The sequence below is a fragment of the Rhinolophus sinicus genome, chromosome 18 (assembly GCF_057876585.1).
Source record: "Rhinolophus sinicus isolate RSI-liver-muscle chromosome 18, RSI-T2T, whole genome shotgun sequence".
Taxonomy (NCBI): Eukaryota; Metazoa; Chordata; class Mammalia; order Chiroptera; family Rhinolophidae; genus Rhinolophus; species Rhinolophus sinicus.
In genome coordinates, this window is record NC_142518.1 from 31,741,717 (window position 1) to 31,760,988 (window position 19,272).

General features: G+C 35.6%; 1 protein-coding gene across 14 annotated transcripts in view; it reads right to left on the reverse strand.

Moving 5' to 3' along the window:
* Positions 1-19,272, reverse strand: part of CASK (calcium/calmodulin dependent serine protein kinase) — a 361,531-nt gene that overhangs the window by 14,797 nt on the left and 327,462 nt on the right. For 5 of the 14 annotated variants that reach the window (XM_019747869.3, XM_019747866.3, XM_088795131.1 and 2 more), the window contains 6 exons: positions 18,212-18,280; positions 16,757-16,792; positions 14,858-15,054; positions 7,829-7,944; positions 1,682-1,762; positions 1,495-1,575 (listed from right to left, as the gene is read on the reverse strand). In XM_019747869.3, coding sequence (XP_019603428.1) covers positions 1,495-1,575; positions 1,682-1,762; positions 7,829-7,944; positions 14,858-15,054; positions 16,757-16,792; positions 18,212-18,280 — 580 coding nt within the window. The remainder of the gene's footprint in view (positions 1-1,494; positions 1,576-1,681; positions 1,763-7,828; positions 7,945-14,857; positions 15,055-16,756; positions 16,793-18,211; positions 18,281-19,272) is intronic. The other 9 variants (XM_019747868.3, XM_088795129.1, XM_019747874.3 and 6 more) reach the window with 7 other exon arrangements.

Consider the following 19,272-nt stretch of genomic DNA (forward strand, 5'->3'; position numbering starts at 1 on the left):
TCCCCATCACCTCTTTCTTCTCCCTCTCTTTCCTCCCTCCTCTTTCTCCTCTCTTTTCCTTCCCTTCCTTTTCCTTTCCTTTCCTTCTTTTCCCTTCATTTCCCTTTCATTCCCTTCCCTTTCAATTTCCTTTCTTCCTTCTTTCCTTGCTTCCTTGGGTGGCAAGGACAAATTTATGCTATGCTTTGCTGTGCATGGGTCTAAACCCATGGGGAAGTCCCCCTCTCCTGCCCCAACTAGGCTATTAGAACTTCCAAGTGCTCATGGACATCAAAATGTGGATGTTTTAAAAAAGAACTTTTGGGGTGGCTGGCTGGCTCAGCTGGTTAGAGCATGAGCTCTGAACAACAGAGTTGCTGGTTCGATTCCCACATGGGCCAATGAGCTGCCTCCTCCACAACTAGATTGAAGACAACGAGCTGCTGCTGAGCTCCCGGAGGGGCGGCCAGATGGCTCAGTTGGTTAGAGCACGAGCTCTTAACAGCAAGGTTGCTGGTTCAATTGCTGCATGGGATGGTGGGCTGCACCCCCTGCAACTAAAGATTGAAAACAGATTGAAAACCGCGACTGGACTTGGAGCTGAGCTGCACCCTCTACAACTAGATTGAAGGACCATGACTTGGAGCTGATTGGCCCTGGAGAAACACACTGTTCCCCAATTAAAAATAAATAGATAAAAAAGAACTCTTTCTCTAGGCACACGAAAAGCTGAAGAAATGCCATACTATGTAGATGCTGTCCTATCTTCAGTCATCTCAGTAGGTAAACATATATATATATATAACTGGGGCCAAATATTTCAAAGAGTAGACATGACTGAGGCCAGCAACAGTATTCTTTAAAAGCAAGCTACTTTAGCAGCAAGATGACTACTATTTATCCAGTATCTGCTAAGTGCTTCACATGATCTCAAATCTTCTTTATATCTCTAGAGTTACTTCATTTTATAGTTGAGGAAACAAAGAGGGCAAGAGGTTAAGGATAAAATAGAAAATAAGGGGAATAAAAATATTACAGATTTAAATTCTTTATAATAAATAACTGATAGCACATTGACTGGGTTTTAAAAGTGATAGAAGTCAACCATTTAGGTACTGAGTAAGGAAAATATTGTTATATCAAAGAAAACTGTTCTATCATTAAAACCTATTTTTCTGGAGAATAATTCATCTGGGTAATGTTTATGACATACTGTTGGAAAAATTAGGTTACAAACAGAATGAAATGTGCCCAATTTTGTTAAAAAACAATGACAAACAAATACATACACTAAACATATCTATACTGAGAAGCCTGGAAGGGTATACAACGAAATATCTATTGGGGTAGTGGGGTTGAAAATATTAAATCATTTTCTTCTTTGTTCTTTTTAAGATCTTCCAAATTTCCTATAGCGAACAGTTATTACTTATGTAATCAGAAAAAATATGGAAATTACAATATTAAAAAAGTACTAGGAAAAATATAATTAAAAGAGAGTGAGACATGGCTTACGTGGAATAGGGTATGCAAACCGGTCTGGGTGCTTTGTGATGAGGGTGTTTTTTATGTGTCTTCTCCCAACACCATGTGCACCTGTGTCATTTTTTTGAAAAGGAAGTTAAAATTGACAATTGTTAATTATATTCACAAAATGTTTTGAAGATGAGAATAAGAAAGCCACTTCCACAATCAAACTTACCTAATAAGACTAGTGTTTTCCTTTTGAATGCTGGCAGTTTTACTACTTCTTCATATGTAACAAGATCTAATTGATCAAACACTAAAATGCAAAGATTTAGAAGAAAGGTAAATTTACAGAAGGGCTATTTCATGTAAGTAAATTATAATTTTAGTGGCAAAACCAAAGTAATAGTAAAACCATGTCTCAAAAAATATAAATCCAACTTATATTTAAGTTATATAACCTTTTGAGAGAAAATTTCATTTTTAAGCCCATGAAAATGCACTTTAGAACCAGGGGCATCCAAAGATACACTGAGCACATGCATAAAAGTCCAGTTCTAAAAGATACTGCATATCTTTTCATGCAGTATCCAACAAATCGTATGAATTCATTCAAAACCACATGCTGTTCAGATTTTTGCAATTCTAAGATATTAGCAATACTGAAAAGAAAAAAGTCTGCAGACAGTGACCAACATGAATATAGCATGAATGCAACTAAAGTTAACCAAGAAAGAGGCTAACACCATTATTGCTAGGGATGGATGAGAGATGCATGGACAGCTGGTCTTTAACTTCATGGTTCTTTCTTTCAACAGAGTTGCAGAAGGTAGCATGCTAGATTCTTTCAAAGTCAAATTCGGTAACTATGATTTTACAAGCTTTTAAAATGAGCATGTCACAGTTTTATTGTAACCCAGCTAACCATTTGATGGAAAGTCTTGGGAATGTAAGTAGGGGTACATGCTTTCCTGGGCCCCAAACTTTGTCAACCTGTGTACAGTAAATCAGGATGAATAGAATGGAAAGAAGCATGAAGCAGAGTCTGAGCTTGGAAACCTTTGCAAAAGGGAGTTCTTGAATCATTCCAGACTGAGAAGAAATACTTTAAAAAATATTTTTTGGAAACCTGCCTCTTAACCAAACTATTACAAAGACTTTCCCAAGAGGATGACCATTCCTGTTGAAGTTCAAGGTAGTCCAATTCTTGCACATTTGAAAATTCTCACGAAAAGGCTAAAACCATGCATCTATGCTTCCCGTAATATTTTTCTGCATAGTAATAACTAAATGTTGTCAGGCACACACTGCAATTTCTTTTTTGAAGAATATGAAATAAGCTCTGGATTTTAGAGGAGTTGAAATAAATTCTATAGAATTGATTCCCTGGTGTAATAAAGGAATCTTGGGAGCTTCAGTCAGTCACTAAGAGAAGCTTCTACTTCTCTGAAACAGTATGGCCAAATATTAGCTCAGTCCTTAACATTTGTGATCTTCCCAGTAGCAAAGAACCTTAAAATACAAAATAGGATACTCTGGAATGCAACAGATCAGAAACAAACAAACAAACAAACAAAGGATCATTCCCAAAATATTAAGAAAAAGAAATACAATATGTTAAAATAAGGGTTAGTGCATGTTAATGGGTATTTATGCATTTGTTGTGTTTTGATAACTTGATTCCATAAAGGTTGACTGAAAGCCTTTAAAGCATATTCTCTATCAACAGCTAAAAACCAAGAAATGCTTTCTGTGTTTAGAATGGCAGACTCACAAAATTAAAATGAACAGGAGGTTCTCTTCATAGTAAACCTAGCTAGTCTGCTACAGTGGTAATGGAGTGACAAGAGTTGCAAAAATAAAAGCAGGAGTGCTGATGGCATTGTTTTTTATACCTACTGCCCTCAGTGATATTTTCCATCAAGAAAAAGTATGCTTATGAAAGAGATGCATCAACAAGCAGATATATTTTAATATATAAAAATAATCGAGCATCTCACAAAAGAGCAAGATGATGATGACACAAGTTTTCTGAATGGTATACACACACCTTGTCCTCTACGGAGCCCTAGCTCCAATCCTACTGAATTAAGACTTGTCATTTTTTAAAAACACATAAGAATGAGTCAGATATCAACCATCAACACCACAAACAGATGAACAGATATGTGGCACATCAATATCTTAACCATAAACAAGTAGCATGAAGAAGTTACTCTGGTCTAAATGAAATCAACCACATGGTCGTAGGATTGAGAAACAATAAAAAAAAAGGATATTTTAAAATAAGACATACAAGGAATATAAGGAGAACACTTAAAGACTGGACTTTTAAAGGTTTCAAGATGTTCGCTCATTAAAAAAAGGACTTAGTGAAAGGAAACCGTCAAAAACAAAGAGGCATAGTCACTCAACAGGTTACTTACATGCACAGAGGCCATTGGGAGTAAGACAGCATGAAAAATGTACAGGGGTCATTGAAATATGGCTTTTAATATATTAGTAAAATAAAAGTATAATATGCACAAAAGAAACTTTACCATGCAATATTCTAAACATGAGGCAAATAAACCACATTAAGAAACAAACTCATTTTAATAAAAGTTCAACAATATCCTTATATAAAAGCCAGTGGGTTTTATATACTAGCATGCACATAGAAATTTTGTCTGGGAATAGTTACAGGAAACCTTCTTCAGGGAGTGCAGGTGTGGAAGCCTTTTGTTTTTTGTTTTGTACCTTCCTGTGCTATTTGCAATTTCTAATCACGTGTGCCTATTACTGCCCTGTGGATGTGGGAAAACACAGGGCAGTGAGATTATGGGCCACTTTTTGCTGTCTTTAGAGTTCTCTGTATTAAAGAAAAAAAATTATAGCTTTTTAAAGCCAACAGTACTAATTTGTGGCATTAAGCATAACTTAAACACACCTATGAATGGCATTGTAGAAATCCTCTATGTTTATATGATGTATGTAAATAGGGTAACTCAGGATATTCAAACATCTCTGCTCAAGACTAACATAAAAAACGAATTAAGGAATACTTTTTTTCAGTTTCCATTAGTAACTTGATCTCGAACTGATTTTGGATATCCTAAGGCTGAGGAACATCGATGCCTCAAGATTATAGTTCTTCTAGCAGCATGACAATGCTTTTCCCATCAAATTTATGTGGCTAAAAACTTTTATGCATTGCAGAAAATGTATTTGCTGTAAACACTACATAATCAAATCTATTCCCAAGGCTTCAGAAATACTGTCTGGCATAGTTCGTTCATATTACCTGGATTTCCTGGTAAGCTATTCAATATTCATGAAACTTTTTAAGTATTTAGGTAACTACTTTCCAGTTGAATGTTTTTTGTAAATGAGCCTTTAACATTGATTCCTTGCCTCAGTTTTGGAAAGCTAGAAATATCTTCAAATACTGTACAAACCACCAATTAGAAAAGACACTGCACACTGGCAACACTGGGCTGAGTGCACACTCAAAGTTTTTGTTTTCCCCATACACACACGGTGTTTAAAATAATTTTAATTAGTTATCACATTTGAATATCAGATATTTAACATTAAAATCTGGGTTGCCTTCCCTTGAAAGGACAGAGGATATGGTAATAAGAGGCCCAGAAAACTACTGCTTAGGAAAATGCCAACGATAACAAAAAAGTGGTGGTGGTGGGTCTCCCCCAACTTTTTAGTTCTAAGTTTACAAGAACTTAGCCAAGTCCATGGTTTTGGATAGGAGGTATAATGTCAAAAGAGAAAAAGCAATTCTATTCTATCCCTTTGAGGTTCCTGCCTTCTTAATCAAGGGCAATACCCTTCAAACTTGATAGGCAATATTTACCAGAGCTAAAGCCTGAGATAAGGGAAGTGAACGAGTACTTGGCTTCATTAAATGATACCCATTTGTCAGGTCCAGTGATGAAAGAACCTGAGATCCACTGAATTTTAGATTAGAAACTATATCCTTGATTGACTAAGTGATCCCCCCTTTTTGAGGCCCACAGGAAACAAATGATTTGTGCAAGTTGCAGGGTTACTCAGGTGTGCTAATTCCTGGTCCTATCTCAGGTTGCCCATTAAGCTTACAGGTGCATTTGCCGGACCACGGAGCATCACCTATGATGAATCAGGAGAACGGAAACAATGGAAGATCAGTGATGCCCCAGCGGTCAAAGCATGGAAAAAGGGAACTGTGGAAAAGACTGGCCGCCAGACTGGATGCTGATTCTCTGGCACCTTTCCCCCCATTAGTTTCAGGTGTGTGAAACAATGTAATAGTTAGACATTTACACCCCTCACAAAGTGATAACCCCCCTCCCACAATCTACTACCCCTCTGACATCATATATAGCTGTTACAATTCCATTGACTCTATTCCCTATGCCGTACTCCATATCCCTTGACCATACACACACACACACACACACACACACACACACACACACACGCACGCGCACACACACACACACACACACACGCACACACACACATATTTAATTATAGTTGACATTGACATTCAATATTATTTAGCTTCAGTTTCAGGTTCTCTGGCAAAATTCTTGATAGCTAAATTTGATAGTGAACAATTCAATGGATTCTTTTAGATGTTCTAGTTTTTTAATCAATTGGTTTTGTATTTTTCCTCAGAGCTGAATTAGAGTATTGGCAAACTGAATACTCATGTCTATGTGCCCTCCATTAGTATAGTATAAAGTTCATGATGAATTGACAGACTTAATCAGTCATTTTTTTTACTTTTCTATGTTTAAATTAATTTTAATGGCAACTATCTATATCATTTAAAATTATTGTAAAAATTGCAAGGATATATATCTATATATATATCTATATATATATCTATCTATATCTATATATCTATCTATCTATATATATATATAAATGTGAACACATCTTGTGAGCCTCTTAGAAGCAGATGGAACTAAAGATGGTGACTATGGAACGGAGCCTTGGCAATAACCATTGGTATTTTGTGTTAAATATTTGCTGATACTACAGTGAATTTCTTCAGGTAGTATATACTCCTTGAGCATTTACAATTAATAGTTGCTAAATTATGTTTAACTTGCTTTAAATATTTCTTCCCTTTATAAAACAAACCAAAACAGCTATTATCAGACTAGTGCTCTGTAATGGCATATAATCAGAAATGATAATTTATTGGAAATCAAAATGTGGTACAATGTACCTAATGTGAAGGGACAGACTCTTCATTTAACTGAACCATTTAAAATTAACACATGTGGCCACTCACATTAATTCCACATTATACAGTACTTCAAAATGTTTACTTTTACTCTCTGAATAAGAAGTGAACCATTCAGAATTTCTAAATAATTTTTCCTATTAATGCTAATAACATGTGTTATAACATTCTACATAGAGAAATGCATTTCATGTTTGCCAGGAACGTGATATTGTCAAATTGGGTCTACATGACAGTATTAGCTTGATTTTTTGTTTTGTCACATGTTTGATTTTTGGAGTGATTTCTGGAACCTTGGGAATGAATCTAATGCCAATGTTGGAACTTGCAATTCCTCAGAAAAACTTCTTTATAAAAGGAGTCATATTAAGAAGCTATTGAAAATAAGTAAATACCACTCTATATATTATCATGTACTTTCTTTAATTTAAGTTATATCCTGTGAGTCTTCTGGGAATTCTACTGCAATGACAGATCATGCTTTTTTGGTATTCATTTCAATTTTTAGCAAACAAGTGAATATTTTGTCTTAAGTTGATGCAAGCTTCTATATAGACAAATGTACGAGGAAGGGAAGGCCAAGATAATGCTCCTGGTCTTTGAGGAGCCAAGGAAATACCATGAGGGAAGAAGCCAAGTCACAGAAACTGACCAAACCAAGTTAGTATCCAATGTCATTTGTGCTTTTTCAAACCAGTCACCGAACCATTTGCAGCATAGCTCTCTATTAAGAGCACAGCTTTGCCCTTTGAAATGTGTCCTAGGGCCAAGTCCAAGGGCCAGAGAGGAGCCAGGAGCAAGGGTATTTGCTCAAGACCAATCTCAGCAAGGAGGCAAGAATCCTGGTGACTTAGCAAACGCTCAAGCTCTCATTTCTCAGGGGAGGACTTAATGTACTAGGTTCTTTTTGTTCCAGAAACTACTATTTCCAAACAGCATTTTCTTCCTATAAAGTATAGCTCTGTAAAATATCTGGCAAATAACCAACATAATTGAAGGTAGGGGTTTCTTAATGTTGTTGCAAGCTGATGAAGATCTCATATGGTAGAATTTTGGGATAGAGAACTCTGAAGACTGAATTGAGATGTGACATCTATTTCGGTTTTTGAGATATATAACCGGCCTTGTAAAAGTTGTACTTTTCCCTACCTGCATTGTGCTTTGCCAAATATTTATCTTTGTACTGCTTCTTTTTCTTGCCAAACCAAGTACAGCTGGCCTGCTGCTCCTGTTTGGTCTTCTCCATGGCGATGCAAGCTACTCGCCTAGCACACAAAGAAAGAGAGGGGGGAAAAAAAACTAATGTATAGTTTTATGTTGATAAAAGAGAAAAATCACTCATGAAAAGTTTACATGAACCTGTGTGAACATACTCCTCACAAATTTTTTCACGTCATTCAGATAAAGGTTGTTCTTTGGCTTTCATGACAATTTCCTAGAAATGTTTTAAAAACACAGGCTTACAATAAAATGACATTGTGTTCCTTGAGCATATACTAACTGATAACACAGATAAGAAGCCCAAACATATGGTCCTGACATATAGTGAAAAGAGCATGGGATTTTTGAGTTGAGACAGGTCTGTTTTTAATCCTGGCTCTATCACTTAGTAGCTTTTATCGATTTAGTGTTTGGTGCTTTTCTGGGAAATTTACATGTATTAATTCAATCTTTCTAAACACATGAAATTGTGTTACTGCTTTACAGATGAGGGAATGGAAGGACTGAGAGGTTAAGTCATTTGCCTCAAATCATACAGCTAGTAAGTACAAGAGTGAGGGCAGTCTAGTCTGGCACCAGAGCCTATGCTCTTAGCCAGTACCTTCTATTGGCAAATTCCTTAACCTCTTAGAGCCTTTTGGATGGATTATAACAAAAAATGCTAACAATGTCCCTAGCACAGTGGCAGACACAGCAGATGCTTAATATGTGGTACTACTACCACATGGTGATTCTAGTCTATGAGATAGAAACAAATGCTATGATTAAACCCACAGTTAGAATTGCAATCAGAAAATTATAATTTTGTTCTACATGATTATAATATTCAGCATCTGTAACATATGTACAAATGTTAAAAAGTTGCTCTCTTAGATTTAGTTTAAGCAAATTGTGTGATATTGCCATAGAAGGTTTTGCTTATGGATTAACCAGGGGTCCCCTAGTGAGCCACATATAAGGAGAATCCAAAATCACTATCAGAAAGCCATACAATGCTATTGAAAATGACACATTATTTTCCAAAGAGGTTGTACTGATTTTCACTCCCACCAGCAGGGTATGAGAGTCCCTTCTTTGTCAACACTTGGTATTATCAGTCTTTAATTTTAGCCATCATGGTGGGCAAGTAACGGAATAACACTGTGTTCTGAGTTTGCATTTTACTGATTATTAATGAGATTGAGCTCCTTCTCGTGTTTATTGGCTATTGGCTTTCCTCTTTTGTAAAGTGCCTGTTCCAGTCTTTTGACTTATTTTCCTATCCAGTTGTCTGTCTTTTTCTCATTGATTTGTAGGAATTTTTTATATGGCTTGGATATTACACCTTTGTTAGTTATACATGTGGATATCTTCTTCCACTTTGTGGCTTGCCTTTTTACTCTTTTTATGGTATCTTTTGGTGAATATAATTTATTAGCGTTAATTTAGTCAAATTTAGCTATCTTTTCTTTTATGGGAAGTATTTTTCTTTGTCCCTGAAGATATACTCCAATATTACCTTCTCAAGGTTTTATAATTTTGTCTTTCACATTTTGGTTCTTAATATACTGGAACTGATTTTTGTACATGGTGTGAAGTTAGGGGCCGATTTCCTTCCTTCCTTCCTTCCTTCCTTCCTTCCTTCCTTCCTTCCTTCCTTCCTTCCTTCCTTCCTTCCCCTCCCCAACAGATAGATACCCCAATTGTCCCAGCACGACTTATGGAAAAATATCCATTCCTCACCAGTGACTCTTTATGTATGGGAGTGTTTTGGAGTTCTCTTCAATTGGTCTATTAGAGCACCTCCATTCCCATCCTTTAATATCTTAATTACTGTAGCTTTATACGTCTTGGTATCAGGTGGAGTAAGAGCTCCCTCCTTATTCTTCTGGAAGAGCATCTTGGCTACTCCTGATACTGTGCATTTCCATGAAAACTCTAAAATTAGCTTGTCAATTTCAAAATGGTTGGGATTTTGGTTGGGATTGCATTGAATCTATGAATCAATCTGGGAGGAGTAGACTTCTTTACAATATTGAGTCATCCAGTCCATGAATACAGTATGTCTCTCCACTGATTTAGGTCTTCTTTCATGTCTCAATACATTTTATAATTTATCCTGTAAGTGTCTTGAACATCTTTGTTAGATTTGTTCCTAGGTTGTTCATTTTTTTTCAAAAAAGAGGTCTTATAAATGGTATTTTAAAACATTTTGTTCTATTGAAAATTTCAAACATACACAAGAGTAGAGAATAGTGTAATGAACCTCAAATATTTAAAACCCAGCTTCAAAATTTATTAACTCATAGCTTATTTTGTTGTATTTACAACCTACCCACTGCAGATTATTTTGAAACCAATCTAAGCTTGTATCATTTCCTCCTTAAATATTCTTAAATTCCCTTTAAATCGCTCCTTGCCTCTTTTCTTTTTCTTCTTGCAATTTGTTTGTTGCAGAAACTGGTTGTTCGTTCTGTAGTTTCCAAGTCTGGATTTTCTGATTTCATCCCTGTGGTGTTTTCAGTAAGTCCTTCTGTCTTTTGTATTTCCTGCAAATATGTAATCAGATCTAGAGGCCTGATCAAATTTAAGTTCTGTATTTTTTGCAATAATACTTTATAGTATTACAGTTTTGCAGGTAGTGTTATGTATGGTATGTTAAAATTTTTGTTTTCTGTTTTTTGCTGGTAAATAGGAATATAATTGACTTTTATATATTGATTTTATATCAGTCATTTTGTTAAACTCTCAGATTAAGTCCAATTGTTTATAGATTTCTTTGAATTTCTACATACAGAATCATATCACCTGTAATGTTTTTTTTCCATTCCAATGTTTGCTGTAGGTTTACTGTGGATGCTCTCAGTCAGGTTAAGGAAGTTCCCTTCAATTCACAGTTTGTGAGAGTTTTAATCATGAGTGGATACTGAATTTTATTAAATGATTTTTCTGCATCTATTGATATGACCAAGTGGACTTTCTTCTTTAGTCTGTTAATATGGTGGATTTCAAATGCTGAACCAGCCACGCATTTCCAGTACAAACTCTATTGGGTCAAAATGTATTATCCTTTCTATATATTGTTGGATTCAATTTGTTAATATTTTGCTGAGAATTTTTACAAATATGTTTATGAGGGATACTGGTCTGTAGTTTTCTTTTCTTGAACTGCCTTTATTGAATTTTGGTATTAGGGAATGCTGGCATCATGAAATGAGTTGGGAAGTGTTCTCTGTTTTCTTGAAGAGACTGTCCTCATGACTCTTCTTCATCAGGGGTGGTATTTTTATTTATTCTTTATTTTAGGTTAGGAGAAAGACATTTATTGGGAAATACTGTGAACTCTCAGCAAAATTATTAAAGTGATTCTCCATATATTATGTGTCATACAGAGGAGGCTGATGAAGTCTTTGCTTTGGGGATTCTTCTAGTACAAGCCCATATGTACTCTTAGTCATAACTACAGCTTCTGTGAGGTATAGGATCTTTGGAAACATAAACAGAACCAAGGAATTTTTGACAGGTTAAAAAAAGACAAAGTCCTGACCTTGTGAAGCTTATGTTATAGTGTACAAAGTATCTTATAATAAATATTTTTAAGCTTAAAAAATAAAAACAAAAAGTTCCCAGTAAAAACTTGTGGCGTGGCCATATGTGGTATAATGATAGAGGAATAAAATGGATTTTTACCAGCTACTCAAGAAATGAATGTTATTTCTTTTAGCTCGGTAAGTGGAGGGAAACTGTGTTAGGATTTAGGTCAACCTGGAGGGAAATTTCAAACAAGTTTAACATTTTAATGCTGAGGCAAGGGAAGGGATGATGGATTCAGGGGCTCAAAACATATCAAAGGACTAGAATGATAAGCCTGGTCAAGCAAGATGAAATTTAACAAGGATAAATAAGGTAGCATTTGGGTCCACAAAAACTGATTTCTCATCTACAGAATGTAAAAAACATCAGTTGTACCAACTTATTTGAACAAAACTTCAGGGTCTGGCTGATAGTGTTGTTTCAAATCTTTCTCATTAGTATTGCATACCCACCAACATTCTAGAGAGCACTAAAGTTTTCCAACAAGGGACTCTGCTCTTTTCCCTCAGCCAGGAATACCTTCCTGTACCCCCAAAGTCCTACTCAGGTCTCAGGGCACATACTGCCCAGTGGGCCTCTTCCTCAGCATTCCAGTTAGAATCCCTTTCTCCCTCTATCGTTTTGGCAACTTATTGAGTTCAGTTTTTTTGCAATGAACTGAATAAATTCAAAGTGTACAGTTTCATTAGTTTTGACATATCCCATGAATACATCACTACAATCAAGATAACAAACCTTTCCATCACCCCAGGAATTTTCTTATGTCCCTCTGTAATCCCTCCCTCCTTCCTCGGGGTCCTCAGGCAACCACTGTCACTATAGATTAGTTTTGCATTTTCTGGAATTTTATATAAATGGAATCATGTAATATATTTTATTTTTTGCCTGGAAACTCAGCATAATAATTTTGAATTTCACCCACATTGTGTGTATCAACAGTTCATTCCTTTAAATTGCTTAACAGAATCCCATTGTATAGATATGATTTCATTTGTTTATCCATTTATCTGTTGATGAAACTTTAAAAATTTTTTGCCATCCTAATAGGTGTGTGGCCAGAGATTTTGTTGCTGCCTTTTTTTCTTGAAAGTTCCTTTTGGTTCTTTTTAAAATCTGCTATGCCATTAAATTTTTTCCTGTTCTCTGAAGATATTTTTCAAGGTTATTGATTTAAAAAAACCTGCTAATCAGCACAGTTGTTTAAAAACCTTGTTTGCTAATTCCAATATAGGAAGGGGGTTTGGGTTTTTTCGTGCTGTCATTTCAGTTGGGCCTCTCTGTCAGGTCTCACTTGTTTCCTTGTGTGCCTGGCTATTTTGACTTGCTGGTCACTCTCCTTGAAAAAATTTATGTGGGGGATTAGGACGAGCTCTAAGATGAAGCCTAAGATAAAAGTGTTTTTCACCCCCCCCCCCGAGATTTTCTTTTTGTTTCTAATACATATTTGGAACTATTAGTAAAGGGGAAACCTAAAATAAGGTGCATGGCTGGAGTTTCCCTGGCTGTCCCAGGCTACATGTACCTGTGTGCAAATCCATTGAAGGTGGACCAGTGGCCACAGTTTTTTCAGAGGAACTCTGTTCTCCTTTTACTTTTGTCTTTTGCTTTGCTCAGTGACAAGGTACCCTTCTCTTTGGTCGCCTGGTGTTGAAGGACAGTTAAGGGCATACTTATCTGCTTGCTCTTAACCTGAGGTTATAGCCTTTTGCAGTCCTAATAATGTGGGAAGGGTCTTCTAACAGACTCTGGTACAGGCCTTGAGTCTTACTTAACCTTGGTCCTTTGGCCGAGAAGTTTTCAGTAACAGGAATGGCCTCCTGGCAAAATGGGCCAATTTGGTGCTCTAATTTTTATTGTTCTGATTAATGGTTTTCATATAAAGATTGGTCACTGAGTTCCCCAATACCTTTTCAGCCACTCAATGCTTTTAAGGTAATTTTCAAAAACATATTTTCTGCAGCACATTTCATTTTATTCAGCAGGAAGACTGATTCAAATAGCCTAGTCTACCATTACAGGAAACAGAAAGCAAATTTGCTTTTTCCACTGCCATTTCTCAGGATTGCTCCAGAGGATTCGGAGTTCTAGATATTGGTGAAGCATGATTTATACACATAACATGATTTGGGGGAAGAGGTCTGGAATCTACGAAATCATTTTCAGTAAATGCTCATCATATATGTATGGTAACATTCAAGAACACATTTTGTAAAAGGTAAACATCAGTAATAACATAACATCATCATCAAAATGATTTCTCCTACTAATGCTTAAACTGTTTCTTGAAGATCAGTCTGAAAGACTATGCCGGGTGGAAGGCTGTTACTTCCTCTACCCGGGCCCACAAATCCTCCTGTAAAATGAGGGCATCTGAAGGTCATATCAACTCCAACATTCTAAATTTAAGAATATTTTGGGGAAACTTGGGAGAGCTAAAAGAGGCAATCAAGCAAAAGTGATTAACTGAGAAATCTCTTTAATTAGTGAGAAACATGGGTGAAAGAACAGTTACGAATGTCTATGAGTTCAGTGCCTTTTGTCTCTTTTAGCTAGGTTCAAATATTTTGGGAGGAACTGGCACAATGCCTAATGGTTATTTTTTGTCACATGAAACAAAACACAGATATGAAGTTATCTCTTTTGCACTAGATTTCTAATTTATTGCCAAAGGACCAACAAAGGTAAAACCATCAACATTTTCCAAAAAATAGTTCAACTAAGCAAATTGTTTAACAGCAGCAGAAATAGATTTTATCAAGATATATAGAAATCTGTAACTCCTCTCAGTTAAAACTACTGTCTAAAAACTGTCTGACTTTAAGCTGCTTTCAAAGCTCAAACTTTCTAACAGACATGAATTTTTTAAAGACCTGGCAAGGTGTTTAGGTAAAGAAGTAAGCTTCTGACTACCTTTTTTTCTCCTAGCAGTGAAACATTTTATCTTCAAATACACTGAGTGCCACTGAATCACAGCATTTGAGTTTTTTGCTGGTGGTGGAGTGGAATGGGGGTGGTGGGAGCATGTGGAGGGGCAAGGAGAGGGTACATTTAAAAAACTGCAATTCTAAAAGAATTGAAACGGCATACAGGAGTGGAGGGCTCTGCTAAGAGACCGTGATGTGACAGGGAACGAAGGCTAGTCACTCAACCTCTCTCTAGACTTTCCTCTCCTGATGTGAAACAAAGATCTGGCTGTGTAAGTAGGAGCTCACTAGATGCTGAGGATGTAGAATTCTTGGATGACTAGTTTCAATTTCGTTTGACTAGTAGAGCAAGGAATATATCAAACAAGTTTCACACTGTAAAACAATAATATAAAGTTGAGAAATGGATGGGAAGGGTTTTGTTTTTATTATAAAACAAAACAAAACAACAAAGACATACCATTCCTGAAGTTCAGGAGAAGGAATGAGACCTGCAGTTCCATTTTTGGAGTTTTCCAGTTTACCCTGCCACCAATTGTGATCATCCTTACTAATAATCTGGATAATGTCACCAACTCTGAATCGAATACCAGCTTCCTTGCAGGGGATGAGGTCATCCTTGGCTGGATCATATTCAAATTGTGCTCTTACATAGATCTATAAAACAGGAGTTTGTAAGTACAGATGCCATGGTGATGTGAAAGAAGACCGTTAGCTCTAAGCTAATAACCACACACCGACACTTACAATACAAACAGGACATTAGATGGTGAAGGCAAAAATGAAGCATGGAAATACGACACAAAAAACTGCTACCACTAGAAACAATGTACTGCCTTTGATGTATGCAAGTTTAAATCTTTGCTGTTTTTATTTGGAAGGAACACTTAAGATACTTGTTTACTAAAAATAAAGACTTAATTTCTGCTTTTACTGTAACAGAATAGGCCTATAATTATAGAGATCTATGCTTACCATTTTAAAATCTGCATATATTTAGTTGATGCTATGGATAAGTTGTCATGATCATGCAGCACCCTTTAAACCATAAACACAAGCATTCAAGGTACGTTTTAACCATAAAGCGGCACATGGTACAAAATTAGCAACAACACCATGTTGGCGGTATCTTGCTGTAAAATGTCTACATGACAACTGGCAGTGTGTCTACACACTGCCGATAAACTTCAATGTAATTCAAACAATTTAAAAAAGTATTTAGAAATAATCTTATTTTTAAAAAATGATTTAGGCTTTATATTTGTATTTTACAAGTCTTAGAGAAGGAAAATGAATTTGAATCCTAGCTTTGCCAATGTAACACTTGAAATCAGCACAGAGCTTCAAGAAATGCATACATACTTCAAGGCTCTGAGCTTTATGATACGTAAATATAATTAATAAATATTATAAAAGGAAAGAGACTAGCATAAAAGGGGTTATCATATGGCAGCACTTTATGAATTACTGGAATTCTAAATGCTTCAAAATAAAGTGCTGGGTGTCCAATGCTGTATCACTTATGTAGTCTTAATACTAAACTGTGGGTGAATTCTATCATGTGTTAACTTATGCAAATCTTAACTCGAAACCTGATTATTTTTTAATACCACATTTCAAGAAAAATCCCATAAAAATTCTATCTCTTGAAATTAAATTTGAATATTAATGCTTAAGTCACTGTAAAACCAACCTGAAGGCTTTGGAACTATTGTGTAATTATTCTGTTTAAGTTTCTTTTTTTCAGAGATCCAGCCTATAAAATTAATAAGTCTCTGCATTTGTACCTAAAATCCATACTTCGGTGGAGCTGGCAAATTGACAGTTCCCTGCCACTGTTAGGCAGCAGTTAGCTTTTCATGTTTGAACTAACAGAGGCATGTGAGGACGTAAAGCCAGGATATTTATGTTCTTGGTTTTCATGGTAAATGGCTTTTATAAATACACATGCAAATACAAATTCAGAAAAAGCCTTTAAATTTCAGAAAATTATTGCTTAAAAATGTTCATCAGCATGTACATTTTAGTTAGTCTTAGAATTCTAAGAAATCTGTAACATTTAAACAATTTTTTCCACCCCAGAGGCAGGCCCATAAGACCCCTGAAAGGCTGAATTCTTATCTATCGACGTAAGATTGTCAGGTTGAAATTACAATAACCATCACAACTACAAAGATGTGAAGGGGAAATCTTTATAGAGAATTAGTCATGTTTAATGTGTTAAAATGAAATGGTACAAGCTCTCAATGCTCAAATGTTATGGTCCAAAATGCAGACATTATGGGATGGAAAGGGTTAATAAAGGATTGGCTATTAGCAGCTCAGTTTAGAGAAGTTTCTATAGAGGATATCTATTCACCTGTCGTCCTTTTGGTTGGGTAGTTGATGGCAAGTCCTGTAGAATAAAGCCAACCCAGGAGAAAAAATTTTCATTTACTTTTTCAAGAGTACAAGGTAATTTGTGTGTTCTGTTACAATATGGTTTAAAAAAATGAGCTAGATTTAAGTTGTAAAGAGATAATATACATTATTCCATTTCTCAGAAATGTTATTAAAAAAAAAAAAAATCAAACCCAGGCCATTTAGCAGCAAGCTGAAGAAAGCAGGTAAGTTTAAGCAGAGAGAAAATGTGTTCTTAAGAAACAACTCAGCATCTTCAACACAAAAGCCACTGCGAGTGAAACAGCCTATTAAAACAAAAACAAAAACAAAAACAACCCAAACTAAAAAGAGCTGTTGCACTTTTCAACTTAGTCACTGCAACCATTTAGATTTTGAAAAATTCAACGGTTATATGGATTTTCACCATCTTAAAAGTATTAAATGTTAACTGTTACAAATGAATTCCTTTGGTAGCCTATTTTAAAGTTGAAAATAAAAGTCATAGGAAATTTTCTTCCATAATTTCACTTACTGATATCATTCCATTTGAGATGGTCTAAATTATTTAAAATTTTACTTGATAAAAAAGTTGATATATTTTTAAAGGGCAAATTAATAGTAAAAAAAGTGATACTGCTGCACTCTTAGAACTCTCAATAATTTTAACAGCAATATCAGCAACTTATGGAAGATTTTGTTACCCCAAAATATTGCATACTTGCACCTGTAAGTGCTTCCATTTGTTTAAATAAGTGAAAAACAGTTCTTTTTATATTTCAAAATGGATGGTTCTGAAAAAAATGTAAAATTCCAAGTTCAAATCAAAATATAAAGTACTTTGTGTTAAAGATGTGATAACAGCGTGGCTTAAGTGCAGTGTGAAGCCAGTTCCTTTTGCTTTTCATATCCAGGCAAGGCTTAAAATTCACAAAAATATGTGCACGTACCACAATAACAGAGGGCACACCAATTCGTAAACTTAGATAGCGGAAACTAAAACATGTTGCTGATATCACTCAGAATAGACAACTACGAAGCCCGAGAAGACCCAAATGCCTACTCTGCAAAATCCGTACATTTCTTTATCTTCCTCAAACTAAAAAAAATATTTAGAAATTTCCACAAATTTCCATTTACGTCCTTTGCATAAGTTTGAGCAAAGTCATAAATACTAGCGGGATGACAGAGAAATATTTTGAGAACGACCACAGCCGTCTTGAACTACATTTCTTCAAATTTAACTAATGGAAGGGATTTTATTGAGAAGAAAATATTGAAAAAGATTTCCTGGGAGTAAACTGCATTGTAGCTGTAGTAGCCTCGTATATCGGCAGAAGACAGTATTTCCACTGAACACATGTAACTAGAACACTTATGGCAGGTGGCACCAACAAAATTGTCACACTTTGCCGTGTGAAACTAGAGTTCTTACCGAAACAGAATTGTTAGTGCTGCTATGACCATTAGCTGGGGACTGTCTGGAAGTGGAGGGGGAATCTCTCTGAAATAAGACACAAGGTTCATTAACACAGAACACCAGCACAGAAACAGAGATATTTACATCAACAGTCACAACCACAGTCTGACAACCATTTCCTCTGAGGTTTTAGCTGCAAAGGTGCCATACTGACTTACTTGCATGATTTCACAGAAGTATGAGAAAAACTTTGCCGTTTACAGATTCACATATTGTAAGTGATGACCGTGTCATTCATTAAGCATTTCTTTCCTGTCTCCAACATTCTCTAACCTTTGCTTTCTTTAAGTGAGACCCAGAAGAGTGACTTGATATTAAAATCCTATCAAGTACTGTAAAATGACAAATATTACTATAAATTATTGTGCTGAAGATCCCAACTGCCTAATCTTTATTAAAAATTAGTTTTGAAAAGCATTTAGTAGTTTTTAGGTATCTCAATGTCAAAAATTACTGAATAACTCAATTTGAAATGAAACAAATCTAAAAAAAAACTTCTCACATTGTAATCACCTTGAAATCTTTCTAGGGCAAATATTACTAATAAGGGTAAAAGATAACATACACATCAGAGAAGAAACCTTTATTCGTTAGATCATTTTAGCAGATTGATTAAAACAATAATCTTGAGCCTTTAAAAATATTACATTTCCGGCAAAGAAGCCAGGGGCCACAGCCCTAGATCCATGCTCCTCAGTTGCACTCTCTATACTAATCGACACACTCAAAGCCCTTTCCAAGCTCCATTCCCTTATTGTCCAAATCAACTTTAATGATAAGGCCAAGAAGAGGGAGAAAGAGTTTTACATTTTTTGGTTTAGTAGAGTTCTTTGAAACCTTTGAAATGTGCATGTCTGCTCAAAAGACATGTTTTTGTTTTGTTTTTCCTAGAAGATTTAAAGAAAACTTCTGGAAATCATTAGCCTTTTAAATAATGGGATCCCTTAGATGAGCATTCTCAAATGTGAGTGAGCAGACTGATCTCTAGGTGCCACCCCCAGAGACTCTAGTCAGAA